At 42.3% G+C, this 15971-nt stretch overlaps 1 protein-coding gene across 1 annotated transcript in view; it reads left to right on the top strand.

The window, feature by feature from the left end:
- Positions 1–1660: 1660 nt before the first annotated feature.
- Positions 1661–15971, top strand: part of T265_15769 (hypothetical protein) — a gene marked incomplete at both ends in the record, with an annotated part of 16727 nt that continues 2416 nt past the window's right edge. The window contains 4 exons of the mRNA XM_009179103.1: positions 1661–1818; positions 8884–9014; positions 12887–13056; positions 15878–15961. Of these exons, the coding sequence (XP_009177367.1) occupies positions 1661–1818; positions 8884–9014; positions 12887–13056; positions 15878–15961 (543 nt within the window). The remainder of the gene's footprint in view (positions 1819–8883; positions 9015–12886; positions 13057–15877; positions 15962–15971) is intronic.

Here is a 15971-nt window from a genome sequence, read left to right as displayed (position 1 = left end):
GATTGGCTACACCAGCATATCAGTGGAAAGGTAATTTCATTGGATTGTGAAACTTCCTCCCAATAGTAGCCACTCGAGAAGCCGGTCAGCACGCCACCATGCGTTGTGGTTTTCCGTTATTGAAGGATGAGTGAGAGCTAATCACACTTCTCACCAGCCGCTCGAGATTCAACGGTCAAGTGCTGAACCAACTAGATGGACCCTCACCAGTTCGGTTAGAAGATACCTGGATTTTCGTGAGATGCGCACCGCTGATGACTCCCACTAAGAATGAATTGGCTTCACGGTGCTTCTGGTCACAAAATGCCTCCACCTACAAGAAGGAATCCGCACAACCTCCCTAAGATTTTTCTCTTACCATCAAAAGTTGGAGATTGCATCCTCCATAGTATTGCTTTGGAACGCGCGAAAAATTTAGACGCCCCACCTGAGGGAGACCGAAGCGAATGACCATATATTGCTGAATGCCAGAATAGCTTATCCATGTGGTTTGGATATAAAATCCTAGGGGATTTTGTGGGTAGTTTATCTAATATCCGTTTATACTGAGGCAATCGGGTTGTTGTTTCGTTTGATTGACTGATCACCCAATGCTTTAAGGTAGGTGGCAAAATTTTCACAGATGAACAGCATCCTTCTCCTAAAAAGCTACTGACAAGCTTCTCCTGTGATGCAGAGGTTGACAGTCCACTCGTATCACATCACTCTCACTTAAATTCCGTTAAACCAACCGATTGAATCGTGATGCAACGCGCTTGGAACTGACTAAATAACGCCCCGTAATAAGCAGTCTCCGTGCGCCCTTGGGAGATGCCGCGCTGTTGCCTCCAGGGTGAAATTATCGTGAGTTGATGCCAAAGCAATCTTCATTAACAGCATGACGGTGGCTAAAAGTTTTGCATCAACTTGAGTGTCTCCACGAACGAACCAAATAAATTTCATCTTGTTTATCAAGTAGCTAAACCGGGCAGACTTTCGCAGATCAAAACTCCAGCACAGGGTGCGATACTTGACCAAATCCACATGAAGACATTTAGTAAGTAAACGGCATTCTGACATCTAGTGTCGTTGCATTCAGTGATTTAGATCCGAAATTTTTCTCGAGTGAACTAGTCAATATCCAAGACCGCGTATTCGTATTAACCCCCTTGTTCACTAGCTCAAACACGGTGAGTTGTATAAAACTAATTTATTTAGTAGTTCGATACACACCGCAGCAAACCTACGAGCAGGAGAGATAAACTCACGTCCAGAAAGAAGGATTGCTCGTAGAAAGACTCTAGCGATTCTTCCAGAATGTCGAGTACTACTACGTAATCCATCATCTGAGTGAGCGATTCCCACAACGGACCCAAGGTACACACCCATGAGAAATCGGTTCGGAAATAATTAAAAAAACATTTGTGAAACGTTTAAAAAATTCACGGTATTCCTTGATAGCACTGAAATACCCTGCAATGTTCGCAGAATCTTCAAAAAAACTTTAAACGAACTCAAGTTGGGAACACCGCGGGATATAACTCGCAATCAATGCCACTAATTTCCTTGTTTTCAGTATTTCTGTAAGTTACCTGAATGAATGCTTGGCGGCGTAAACACCTGAGATTGATTGTAGTGAGCTAGCAGCAAGTTACTTCAATTTTCACCTTTATTATAAGTCTTTCAAATAAATCGTGATTTTCCGCAGCGAAGCATTAGTATTTTACGCTCCTGTCATGCTGTCGCGGCAATTGATGATGATGGTGACGACGATGACGACGGTGATTATCATGATGATGATGGTGATGACGATATTGAAATGCTACGACGACGAACCACGTTGGTTGCTTTGTGCTGGGCGCACTATATCAGAGTTCAGTAGTGATTGAACGTTCAGTGAATGTCAAATACTAGTTAACTTTTAGGTCATAAACAGGCCTAGTTGGTATGAGCGCTAGGCGGAAAAAAACACGCGACACAATGAAAGCATCAAAAATATTAATTATAAGTATGTTTTTGTACTCATGAAAATATATCACTCAGTGTACGAAACCTTCGGAACAAGATACAACACCATCTCATCGATAGACAACTGCTTTCGGACGTTCACGTCAGCTAATGGGCTCAGGATAGTTCAGTAGTTAAGGCTCGAATTTAATAACCGTGTTTCGAATTCAGCATGTGAAACGCTGTTCATCATGTCCAGGTTTGGGTAAATAAACGACTGCTCAGCAGTTGTGCTTCTCTCGGGAAATATGGCTGCTGCACGCCGAGATGGTGCTGCACCCGAAGTATTACTATTATTATTATTACTATTATTAAGCTTTAATCTTAAAGCTGCCATTTTATCACTTTGAAGTTCACTAAATCATCAACAACTGTTGTGATGTGAAGATTGAACGGTTGAACGTAAGTAAATACCGCTAGACAAATTGACGAATACACGCTTTATACCAAGTCACGAAAATCAAAACACATGGATTCAAGTCATTTCCGGACGCCCACAAACCGAAGAGCATTTCACACTCAGGTGAGCCTTGCGAATTATGAAGTATATTTTTAAGAAAAATAGAAGTACTAATAAAGCATTCATAAAAACTCCAGCTGGTATGGCTTGTGAGGGTTTATCATCGCTTTCTGATTGAAATAGGATAAAAGGGAATCATACTGCGCGCATCCCTGCTTTTGAAAATTGAAAATGAAATTGTAGAAAGTCACATCTGTTACGCTGACCTGCTGCAAGAATGCGAAAATGCGAAAATGTGGGGTACGATTTTTCACTATTTTATTTTGATACAAGAAACCGGGACAACCACCCCATAGAACAAAAATGTCCATATAGGTACCACCACTACGTGGAACCCTTTTGCAGATTCAGTTTACTGCTCAGTACTTTCTGAAGGGCACATGCGATCAATGGATGACCTTAAATCCACCACTAATCACCAATGGTCATACATTAATGAAAGAAATTTGTCCAGTTGATCAGTCATTGAACAAACTGATCAAATTTGCCGATGATACACTGGTTAGCAATATCTTTGTACCGCAGTGCTATTAGATTTGTGGTGGACAGCTTTTTCACACTATCGCTATACACTTGTAAGACAAAGTTCGATTCACAGGAGGTGCACAGTAAAAAAGTTCCAGACAGATGATGCGTCTCTCTTTGCTTCTTATTGCGTTGTTGTTTTGCATCGACCACGTTGCATGGTTGGAAGCCACAGGGGTCCGCAATCTGTCATTGATATTTAACGACAAGCCGCCAAAGAAGTGAGTTGTCGTTGTTGCTAGTTCCAGCACCTAAGAATATTGTCGGTATCAAGTAGGTTTGCATTATTATTTCATTTGATGCTCAAAACGTTCTAAAACGGCAAGGAAGGGTTTTCCTAGTGGATATTTGCATCAAGTAGGTTTGCATTATTATTTCATTTGTGTGATGCTCAAAACGTTCTAAACCGGCACGGAAGGGTTTTCCTAGTGGATATTTGCGCCAATTACACACCAATCAGTTGTCTCCTTAATCTCCCCAGTGCTATAATATTCCACTGCAACAGTTGGTGGATAGATGCCAACTAATAGCCACACATTTAGTGACTTGTGTTCATTTTCGACATTTTTTCCTTGTTTTGCTACGGTATTTCGGTTTGTGTTAGGTCGATTCTCCGGACCTATTAAACTCAGATGATACTGAGATGCATACCTTGATTCACCTTATTTGGAGACCAACATCGTCATTCATAAGTAATTTATGTTGCGTTATTTTTTTTAAATAACTGTCTACGAGCAGAAGGTATGTTCTTCCATGAAATCAGAAAACTCTAGGAATTTCATGACCTTTAATCCATCACAAGCCTTGCTTTGTAGCTTCACCATATCACAGTAAATCTTCTAGACTTCCCAGTACCGTAAATTAGAGTGTTTGTTTGAAATAAACATATGGAACACCACTTCGATTAAATTCACTCGTCCGCCCGTGCCTTATTTGCATGAAGTTATATGTGAATAGTGGGCAAAACGATTAAGCATATTGAATGTGTCTGTATCCAATAAGAAGATTCAGTGGGTACGCATGTTCTTCGTCCTGACACTAGACGAACTTTAAGATATGGCCCAAGCAAACCCTGGAAAAATGGGATCCTTCTTCTTGGCCACGTCTTCAAATTCCTCCGTGAGACAACATAAAGTAGGCAGAAGAAATATTCTTGTCACAACGGTAGTAAAGCAAACTCATTGGGGACAAATACAACCACTTAGGGCGCCATCGAAGCAACTCAGCTTGCTTAGACTGCAATTAGTTAATCGAATAATTGTTGAAAATATGTAATCTAATGTTTAGTCATGTATACCAGTATTTTTTTGGCTCATGGGAGGTCTCTTTTGGCCGGTTAATAACTGGCATAAGAAAAGCACAACCCAAGAGTTTCTTTGCTTCACCCACTTTTTTGGCCCACACAGCTTCTCAACTCATGCAGGCGCTCAGTTTTTGCCAGAAGTGTCACAGTTTGTTGAGTAATAATGTACTCTCTACATGGGGGGAACTTGTTCAAGCTTCAAAGAACTTCAGCATACTGCCAGTAATTCAATCTTTGCATCATTTCCAATGCACCATTTCACAAGCGTAGTGCACGAGCATCTTGGAGACTGCACTTCCCAGTTAACCTCGAGAGACGCCGTGTATAACGAGCATCTTGGAGACTGCACTTCCCAGTAAAATTTAACCTCGAGAGACGCCGTGTACGGGAGGGACTTCAATATTGGTTCTGGTACGCTTATTTGACCTCAGGTTTCGAAAGCTTCTTAAGGTTCACCTGAAATGTGCTCAACATCGAATTCCAGCAATAAAGAAACAGAAATCTGCAACGAACAAGCATTTGATCCAGGTTTACAAAGGTGTTTCTTGATGAGCAATGCCAACTAAAGCTAATATCGATGTGGTCTGTCGAGGTTGCATGTTGGTTTGAGTAAAGTAGCACCATAAGACGAAGTAGCTTCGATTGTTACCGGAAGTAACTCCCGTCCATCTTCAACACGTAACTATCACTGGCATTCGCCGTTGTCTTTCAATGTCAACTCCCGTCCTGGACACACCCGAATGATTAGCGGAAGCGCTAAGTCTGCCTACTTGTGCATTCATGTCTTCGACAACCACAAGAACTTATGGACTCTTGTCTCACCTAAACAGAGCACTCATAAAACCGCAGAAACTATCTGTGAAAGAATCCGCGCTACAATCTGTCTGAGAGAAAGCAGAGAGAAGGAATATACAGCGCGCTTTTGGGAGGTTCTCCAAGGTGTTGCAAGATGTTGCCCCATTCGGCTTGGGGACCCAGAACGGGCAGCAGCGTCTTCCGTATCACGAGAGGCGCGCAAGTAAAAGCGGGCGCAAAACCCATGCAGAGATCAGTTCAGCAGCCCTGTTGGGGAAAAACAGAAAGCGTGTCCATCGAATAAGCATCCTGTGCAGCTTGCGTTAGATTGACAGACGAACTGAAGAATAATTTCGGAGCGTCTAAGGCTCTGGCGACTGAGCCGAATCGAAGAAGTGCGTGGAAGTGTGTGGCAAAAAAGCTACCATCAATGCTCTAGACTATTCACTGCGAAAGCCTTCGGTCCGGTAACCCGAAACAATACCAACCCCAGTGGAACAGCAGAGGATCAGCAGAGGAGCCCGGAAGTGAGCCGGCGGAAACCCACAAAGATATCAGCATAGCAACCGTCATGGGATCTTAACTATTCTTTTTGGAAAACGTGTCCAGCGAACAAGGATGCCGCGGAAACGTCAGAAATTGACACACGAACTAAAGAATATTTCCGGAGTGTTTGAAATTTGGCGACCGAACTGACCGCGAATATTGAAGTTGACGACAATGGGAGATAAACAGATCCCTCAGATGTTAGAAATGTGCATACGTGGTTGTCACCACCAGGGGTTGAGGAAAGTGTGAATACCGGATATATGAAAGCAAAAAAAGGAAGGAAGACTTCCTTTGTAGTCTTCTTCGCTTAAGCGCCCTGCGGTATACAGCAGAAAATGCAACCTGTTTGATGACACCACCCGCGGCCGATGTGACATGGGATCACTAGTAAGCCAAACTTGAAACTAACCTGTGATAATACCAGTGAAAGGAGGAATACCCTTAATCGAGTAATATCTGTTCGCAAAGACCAACTAAGGGGTTGGTATTATTGTACGCGAAATTAAACGTCTCATTCGCTCATCGCTTACGAAAACTGAAAATCCCCAAGAGTATTAGGAGAGTGAAAGTATGTCACTGTAAACGGACACCGTAAAATATTTCCACATGTTCAGTAATAAAATTAACCTTCAATTTGACACGGCCCGGAGCTTCAAGAAGTCCACAGACTACTCGCGTGCCTGGTCAGTATTATATGCCGTTACAACGGGACACCCGGAAATAGAAAGGAGGTCATTGGTGTCTTTGATTATGGCTTTCATCCCAGAAGCCTAGTTGCACTGGAGGTGGATAGTGCAGACAGTGAGAAGAGTGAATCCAACCCACAAATCTACCACTCAATCCAACCCAATGTGTAACCTTGTATGAGATACTCTATGAATGTCGCATATACACTGCTCACTGGGTTGTTAAGACGCACAAACCGTTCAGGCCCTAGTGGTCCAATCTCGCTCTTTCTGTCTTTGACAGACCCAGATGAAGCATATTTGCAGTTTGCGTGATTTTACTCACAACAGGCGAACAGGAACACCATTCGAGTTTCTTTCAGGATTTGCATCTAGAATGGTCGCGCAGAAAACATCTTCCAAGATAAAGGGTGTTATCCGTGGTCATTAGGATGATCGGAAATCTAAGCTAAACACACAGTTTGTCGAGAGATGACCAACCTCCTTTAATTATTCAACGAGCCATCAGGGCCCAGATCCATTCGAGGAAAACCTCAGAATGGAAAAGCACAAGCGGAGAGCTGTGCGTAACCGAGTAAGAGAAACCCCCTTCCTCCTTCCTTCAATCAGTCTGCTATACGTGTAACGATTGGAGAAGTCGTTATGTTTAAATTGTCGATCGATGGAGGTCAATCCGTAGGATGTCGTGAAACCTGATGCAAAATCTCATGATCTATAAATATCACTGTTTCGCCCTCTTGGGAAATCACGTTGGTGCGATGAAAAATCTCGTTTGATTATTTTCTTACCCGAGTGTACAGCTGCTCCTGATGACTTTGAGTGGTGATGGAAATTGACGAACTTGAAAGCTATCCAGCCATCGACGTGCAACACTTTCAAACACTTAAACATCTAATTCCGGAAGAATCAGCAATGAACTTTCGGGATAAATTCTGGCACCGAATTTATACCATTCTGATAAGAAATTGCCCCAGTTTATTTGTTACTCACAATGCCATATGGAAAACAGGTTTGACGGGTTATCACGAAACCATTCAGTGAAAACTGATGTGGTAGCCATGAAGCAGAGTTGTCTCATGTGATGGCGCCCAAATAAGCTGATAAACGCAATGCATCGAAACACTATTGACAATATATTTTGATTCACCACGCTTACGATGACTTTCATGTTCTGCTTTCATTAGAGAATACCCATCAAACCGCGTTTTCCAGAGGGAAGCGGCGCAAGCTAATCAGCTGCTGGCGACCAGTTGGATCAGGTTCCTAGTGCTTGCCGGAATGTATCGGGTTCAGGACTCTCCCACGAAGCATGGACCGAATAATTCTAAATAGGTGTGAAATCACGAGGGAAACTCCCAAACAATGTATTTCAGGTTTGCAACAGCCAAATATCTGACTGGTATACTGCCGTGCCCAAATTCAAGCAATTGATTGACGCCGACACAAGTGTGTTACATTCAAATTATTGGACAGGTATAGGGCATCCGAAAGCTGTTCACAGGACTGATACCCCACCAAGTATGCATGATTCTAGTCATTCTCTATGCCTCCATCAGCCTCTATGCACCAATATGCCTGGTGTCCTCATTGCACGTGCCATTTATATCCCTATTCTGCGGGCGTTCTCCACGCGTAATAAGTCGTGCGTGCAAACAGAGCACCAGCGGAGAATAAAATTACCTTTGCTTACTACGATACTGTAAACAATCCCAAGTAAACATCGCGCACATTTTTCGCTATATGGTAGCAAATAGCGTGTAGAAAACGCGTTTCTTTGTTTGGCTTTAAATCGTCTCATTTTTAGCCGTATTTCTCACGCATATCTTGCATGGTTGAAGTTTCATATTTTTATGATTGCAAACGCCATAGAACCTTGATGAAACCAGCACAATCGATACAAGATTAAAATGTAGCCATTGTGGTACACCCTTGCTGGTAAATAGTACTTTTCACTACCTTTCATTTGTCAGTAGTCTGAAATTAATGTCGGCGACACCAAAATGTCGTTTGAGTTCATCTGCCAGCTGATGATTTGGAACAAGCCTTAAGCAGATAATCTAGTAGACATAGCGTTTTATAACACACCAGATTGCTAGGATTAGTGACCGAAACCTTCGAAAATATGAAAGATTGCTTGTTACTTGAAGGTTGTAATATTCGGATGTCATTCGTTCCCCAGTTATTTCACATTCAAGGGCACCGGATAAGGATATGCTCATATTAACTTTTACTAGCGGCGTTTGGCTATATATGTATATAACCTAATTACCTTATCACACAAAATTTGCCCACCGGGTTTATTGTAGAATCTATACATCAGTGTTTCAACCAAGGTCGTTGGTCTACAATTAATCGAAAATGTGACAGAGTGTGCAATCATCGTCGTGAACCGTTATTCACAAACAAGACCGGGAGCAAACGTCCAAGATAATTTTCGAGTTTTGCGTTTCGTTGTATTTGAAATACATGTTACTTTCTTTCCGAAAAGTTGACCACGCCTTTTAATTCTTATATTTCAGAGGCCCGTATCCATGCAAAATATTCCATGATTACGAGCACGAAGATGTTTACAAGGGTGTGGTAATTGACTACCGTGCACATGTAAGCGAGCAAACAAAGGAATGTGTTTACAGTGTAACGCATGGTGCAAGTAACGTAGCATTGCGAATGAAAACAGAAACTTAACCGTGGGGACGAGAAATCCTTAAACTCTAACATAGAACGAACACGAGTCATTAGGTTATAAAGTTATCTTGAGCAAAAGACGACCGGGGACGACATTTTGCTGGCGGCCTACAAATAGACTCACGGGGTATTCTCGGTATTATAACAGGGTAGTTCTCGTTCCAAAGCTTCCAATCCAGCTCTCTTGACAAAAGAGCCACCAGACTTTTACAGCGTTTATCAGTGACCAGAACCAGATAAAGCGCGTCGTTCACGATGCGTATGCGGTGACTATCTTTAAACTGTAGCGCCTCCTGAATGCGCCATTGGCAGACATCATTAAATGGACACTGGACCAGGATTGTCTAATAATTTTAGTTGCAGCTCGTCTTGACGCTGGATCAGGAGGCTGTCGAATGTTCCGACCAATAGAGTGAAAATTAAGCTCCAAGCTCACAACGGTAAATTGGTGTCGGCTTGCAAGTTGCCGTCAGTCTCATTTCCAGATTTCACATCAAATTTTCACGCAACTCTCATTTGGAAACTTATTTGACGTTAACGGGAGACTCGAAGGAATTTCAGCGGGATCCCCCATGTCTGATACCCTTCACCTGAATGTGCCAGGGAAGGCAGTCTCATTCATTGGTAGAAAATGCATCTGATGTAAAATCGGAGATTGGACCTCCCTGATAAGCTTTGATATGGCAAAATAGGTTGTTGATTTTCGAAGAGTTTCCAGTAAACTTATAAGTAGTTTTCTCCTCGACTGATGCATCAACCATACCAAGCAGCCTGTTCAAACCAGCACATTAGGTTAGGGGATATCACAAATTATACGTTCAACTGTAATTTAGTTGACTGCTGACGGTAGGTGCTCAATTCAAGATACCGCCTAGTTCTCATGGGTGTTTGACCTTCGGCTGCCGAGGTAGACGAAGGCTACTTGGTCGTGCTTCCGAGAGATTTTTGCTCGACTGAACTCAAAACACTGGGCTTGAGGATCAAATCTAGCTGCCGTGTTCAGCTAACAGATCTCTTCACTATTCAACATTCTGCTACCGTCGTGAAAGTAATATGAGTGAAGGAGAGCAGCTCCTAAAGCTCCGCTACTTGCAAGACTGCAAGTGGATGGCTACCGTAAATATAATGAGTGCGGAGAACACCATTGTCGCAGGAATAACTTATCATGCATGTTTATCCGTTTAAGGATGTAACACCGGATACATTCCTGAAATTATTGAAAGGACATAAAAAACTTGAAGACACGGGGAAGAAGGTGCTGAAAAGATGAGTTCGTGCGGAAGTTAACATTGTTGCCGCAATTGTTGACCACAGCCAGAATTCTAGTGTTCCATGTCAAAGTTTTTTATATTGACAAAATGCTCTCAGAAGTCAGCTGATTTTTTACCCTGTGCGTTCGCTATGTTTCCACTTCTGCGGCTATTCTGTGATTTCCCATCCGCTACTGAGGGAAAAGAACTGTGAATCTTCTCATATTCTTTTGCTATCCACAATCACCGGTTAGCCGAAGCCGATTAAGTAACCACTCGGGAAATAAAACCCACATTGTTCGAGAACAAAAACATCAAATATCCATTTCCGCTTTGCTGTGTGTCAGAGCGCCACGCAAAAAGCCACCCTTCGAGATCACTTCAAAACTCGTGTTCACTTACAGCGGACCTGATTACAACGTATTCATTTTTTTCTCCGACAACGGTTCGTATCGCTCTATTGGATTCAAAAGACATACAGTAAGTTTAGTTTTATTGGTAACCACGGTTATAGCACACAGCGTTTTAAATAGGAAGCTAAACTGCGATTGGATTTTAGAGTCTTAGACAAACATATGATTGCGCATAGTCATCGACGATTTTTCGTTAAAGAGAGGATCTGCTTACTTGTGGCGTTCAAATCAACCGAAAAATGAACCGGACGTTACGTGTGTTGGAAGTCTCTCCAAGGTGCTTTAAATAATAACGTCAAATAGATTTTGCTATACTCAAGGTCGTTCACCTCGTATTTTCTGCGGTTGATCCATTTAGATTGCTGTCCAAACGCAGATACCATAACCATATACGGTTACTCATAATGCGCAATTATATGAAAGGATCTGCTTACTTGTGGCCTTCAAATCAACCGAAAAATGAACCGGACGTTACGTGTGTTGGAAGTCTCTCCAAGGTGCTTTAAATAATAACGTCAAATAGATTTTGCTATACTCAAGGTCGTTCACCTCGTATTTTCTGCGGTTGATCCATTTAGATTGCTGTCCAAACGCAGATACCATAACCATATACGGTTACTCATAATGCGCACATTATATGAACAAAAGATGCTCTTTTCACTTCTTGAGATACAGCGCGAATCTTTGGTAGTATGGAGGGGTCCTCGTATACTATGTATAGGAATGCAGTCTGTGGTGAAAGACCGTGAAGCAACGTACAACTGTTCTATCCTTATTGGGAATCAGCAGTAGAGCGCTTTTTAGTTGAAACAATAAACCGTCTGGCCATGGATGGACAACTAACAGCCTGATTTATCCGCACTTAGTCAAGACATCAGGTCACCCATTCCCCAGTCAAGGGACCCACGTATCAAATGAGTGACTCCTCTAGTGACAACTTTTCACATGTATGGTCCATTCGTCGTGTGAATTAGTGTGCCCTCTGAACTATTTTCAACCTGCTGACAGTGTGATGGCATTTGGAATTCTTCAATACAATGAAAATTACACTAAAATTTCGTGAAACGGGACAACAGCTGAAATTTCCTATAGGGATGGGCTTGACCGTTAATTATTCAGATTTTGTAGCTGCAAGCTAATTCGTTCTATCATTGGTTCTTGCGCACAATTTTCAAGGGAGACTTACGCTGTCAGCAGTGTAGCTAACTAACATTACAGTGGACATGGCGGCACTGATATTCCAGGGCAACATATGCCCACGCGAATATTCTTTCTTGGGACAAATCTATGACAGGAGTCGAAAGATTACCCACGCCTACATACATTCAGAAAGAGAGTACAACTTGTACTTGGAGTCTTGCTACGCCGGCTCCATGTTTCTCAATCTTCTTACTTCAACTATGGGCAGCAAGTGCGGTAATATTTTTGGCTGACTGTCATGGACAGCCAGTTAAATAGCAACCATAGTGAACTTCATATATGGTTAAAATAACGCACTGGCCAGTAAAACAGAAGGAAACTTCAAGCCTGATTCATTCTTGTTCTCTTCGTTATTCTTGTATGGAGGCAGTCCCTGGCTCTATACGAGAAGCGTTTCGCCGGTGATTGCACAAAAATCAGCCTTCATCGTTTAATGTCGCTTCTGTTTTAAGACTAGTCATAGCCACTGTAATACCTGTTCAACACTTGTAATAAGTTGTTCTCCTTGAGAAACAAACACCACTGATAGCTGGATGCAGTCTTTATAAACAACATATCTAATACTTGTGACCTGACTAACTTTAACTGCTCTCGTCTGTGGTCTGTTATGAGTAGTATCTTACCATGAAAAATACAGATTATACATTCACATACTCAGCTGGTTTTGACAGGCTTACCCAACTGAATCCAGCTGAATGTCACGCATAAGAGCAATTGCCAAGTTTCGTCCAACTTGGGTTACACAAATAATTACGTCTGAGAGAAAATCGAGGATCGCGCCAAACTAATTATCCTCAAGAAGCGTCAAAACCATACTGTTCTGTCAAAACGTTCCTTCTAGATTTCTCAGGGTTTTTCCATTTCCGTGAGATTTAGGAATTTACCTAATTACCTAATTACCTAATTACCTAATTTACCTAATTTACCTAACCTTTCCCACGTTGATATTGATCGGTTTTTTCTGTTGTCTAAAGGACCCAAAACTGCAGTCTACGTGACAACTTTTTCCAATGAACATAAACAAAGTTGGTCAGCTTTTTCTAAGGACAAGCGAATCTATATTTGTCCTGCGAACGAATACACGTATGCCTGGATTACGGGGCACGAATACGTGAGTTTCACCAAAACCGTTGCGGATAAACGTGTCAGTTTTGGATGGGCAGAATGGTAGTATTCAGTAGCCAGTGGTAGTCCATGTGATTCTCTAAATCACATTTATGCATTTTCATTAAGTTAACCAACGTAAACCGGTCTAATTGTCTCACAACTGAACCTCAGAATACAGACAGAACATGCAACAAAGTGGGCTGTTTCTGTTCTGGATAGGTTGCATTGATCTGAGTGAGGTTGTTACTTCGGCGTCACCTTGTTCGAAACTGGTTCTTTTCAAAGTTACGGCACGTTGTGTGCAACTGGTAAGAAATATTTTATGAATACTTCAGTTTGCAGATGACTAGTCACGACCACCACCATCACTATCAACGACACCACCAGCGCCAATTTTGTTTACAAGCATGTGGGAGGTTTATGGAAATTCAGCAATCCACAACCCTCGGGGGCCTGAAACCAACTGAACCGTTAGATGAATGGCCAAAAGGTCTGGCTATCCTCCCGATCAGGTTCACGTTGTAGAGAGGGAAAAAGTCCATTAAAGTCTGGATGCTATCGGTTAAATTGTTTTCTAAGATGAAAACCACCACTGTGCTTGCTTGATTGAGTGTCAGTAGCGGTAGGCGCATCGGAATATTTGTAGTAGGCCCGGCGATGTCGGTGGCGTTCATGCTGTCAGTTTCTATCCAGATTGTCTGGATGAGTGTCGGAGTTATTTCCTGTGTTTAATGTAGACTAGCCGTATGTTTTCCTTCTGTTTCCTTATCCCTACTATTTCCACTAAAAATTGGCATGTTTGAAGCGGAGCATCAGTGTTCACCTCTTTCAGTGATGATGGTAGTGAGGATGGCTGCCCTAGAGCGTCACGTCCCTAACATGTGTTTGTGTGCATATTGTCCTGGAACAGCGGAGTGCTCATTGATTCATTAGTAGTGTGTATCGTTCCAAACTCGTATATTTTAACAACAGTGATGATTTCACGCCTTCGGATGCACATATTCCCCGTCTGTCATTACCTCTCACCCGTGCCCAGAAATACAAGAAAATGCGCATACTGGATCAACAGTACGGGAGGTAAAAATAAGGCATCGCATAGTCACGTGATGAAATACGGTGAGATATTGAGTCACAAAATGTCACGGAGAGATTCAGCTGAGTCACTATGAAAGGCCATACTGTGATGAAAATGGGTGCATTTGTCGAAATGATAGTCGCATATCGTTGTTTGCGAAAGTTGGCCTTCAAGTTTGAAAATAGCTGATTGGGGACTTCTGGTTCCATAGGCGAATTTCAGCAAGATAGCTATTTCTGGCCTCTAGATATCCAAGCCTGAACGGTGCCAATTTTGGACAATTAAGCAATGAGGTTGGGTAGCTTGTGGTATGGTACAAAAGGAACTCAAAACTATATGAATCGCTTACAAGTAACTCGGAGGAAGGTTGTATTTACACAATGACTGAAACTTCTTTCTGAAAAGTTAACATCGAGAAGCCGGTTAATACGTGGCCACGTGATGTGGTTTTCCGTGATTGAACAATGAGTGACCATATGGGCTGTCTAAGTTAAACCCAATCATACTACTGATCAAACCTTGTGGTAGAACGGTCAATTATTTAGCCACTGGTCGGAGGGTCGCCAGTTCGTATGTTCCTACTGAAATGAGATACGCCTTCTTGCTGACTCCCACTAAATAGGAAACAGCTACGCACGGCTTCCCGGTTTCCCAGCACCGATTGGCTTCACTGAAATGACGATTTATCAATTCCAATGAGATGGTTCTGCTAGGCGGCAAAAAGCTGAAGTGCACAATAACACGGGTACAAACGATCGACATTAGCATGTCACAGACTCATTGTTGTGCGATTCAAGTTTAAACTATACAATTTGACGACGTTTTTAGTGAAATATCTAACTGGGTTAAACGATTCATTCAGACGTTCAAGTCCCATGGCAACTTAAAACCAACTTCTGTGCACACATCAGCGTTGAGCCACGTATTTGTACTTTCCACCGAATAGTTGTTGTGGTTACAAGACTTGCTTGAGCAATACGCTATGTTATTTGGTAATGCACTGATAATCTTCACTTTATTGTTTACTTCAGATTATGGGAAGTTTCCATGTTGGGTAATTCTAAAGTCAATATGATCTACAGTAAAACCGGAATGACAGGTCAATTACGATATGCGTTTGAGAAATGCTTGATATTTTGAATTGCCTATTGGAATAATCATTTCTCACGCCATTACCTGTTTGAGGAACCGCGTGACCGCTCCACATACCAATGCCACTCCAATAAGTTGGGTTGGTTAGTAATCAATTGTGTCAATCACTCCTGTCAGATAAACGCTCACCACCATCCGAGTCGATGTCACAACAAACTGCTTATTTTTGGGATTGGTTCAATTATATCAATTAAAAGATTTTGTGATGGAATTCAGAGTTGTTGGGACCAACATGGTCGGTATCAAAATGTCTAAAGCATTACACAAGTAGTAGTTTACTTGACTACGGCAGTAGATGGCCTCTATATAGATCCTCGGATTCATGGGCCCAAATGCACTAATTGGGGACTTGAGCGTGTTTCCACGGGTTTGGGCGGCTTACCCGAAAATTTTATTGCTAGCGATTCTGAAGTGGCTGGCCAATGTGGAACTGCGGCGAAGCGCACCCGGAGGATGTTACTCAGCTGCAAGCTTTGGTGGTTTAGAAGTGTCGCCGTGTATTCCCCAATATTTTTGAAGTTATGTAACAGCATGCCCATGTGTGATCAGACCTGATCGCTGCACTAACAGGAGGAAGTGGGTCACGTCCAGATTCTTGGAAACTAGCTATTCATTATTTCGTATTTTTCAGGGTTGCGTGTACGAAAAGGGACCTCAATTCTTTGAGCAGTTCCCATTTATGAGGACAACGGAGAAACGTCGGGCAATCTTGATGGTTAGTAAAT

The sequence above is a fragment of the Opisthorchis viverrini genome (assembly GCF_000715545.1).
Source record: "Opisthorchis viverrini unplaced genomic scaffold scaffold4144, whole genome shotgun sequence".
NCBI classification, from domain to species: Eukaryota; Metazoa; Platyhelminthes; class Trematoda; order Opisthorchiida; family Opisthorchiidae; genus Opisthorchis; species Opisthorchis viverrini.
This window is presented reverse-complemented; position numbering and strand designations above follow the sequence as displayed.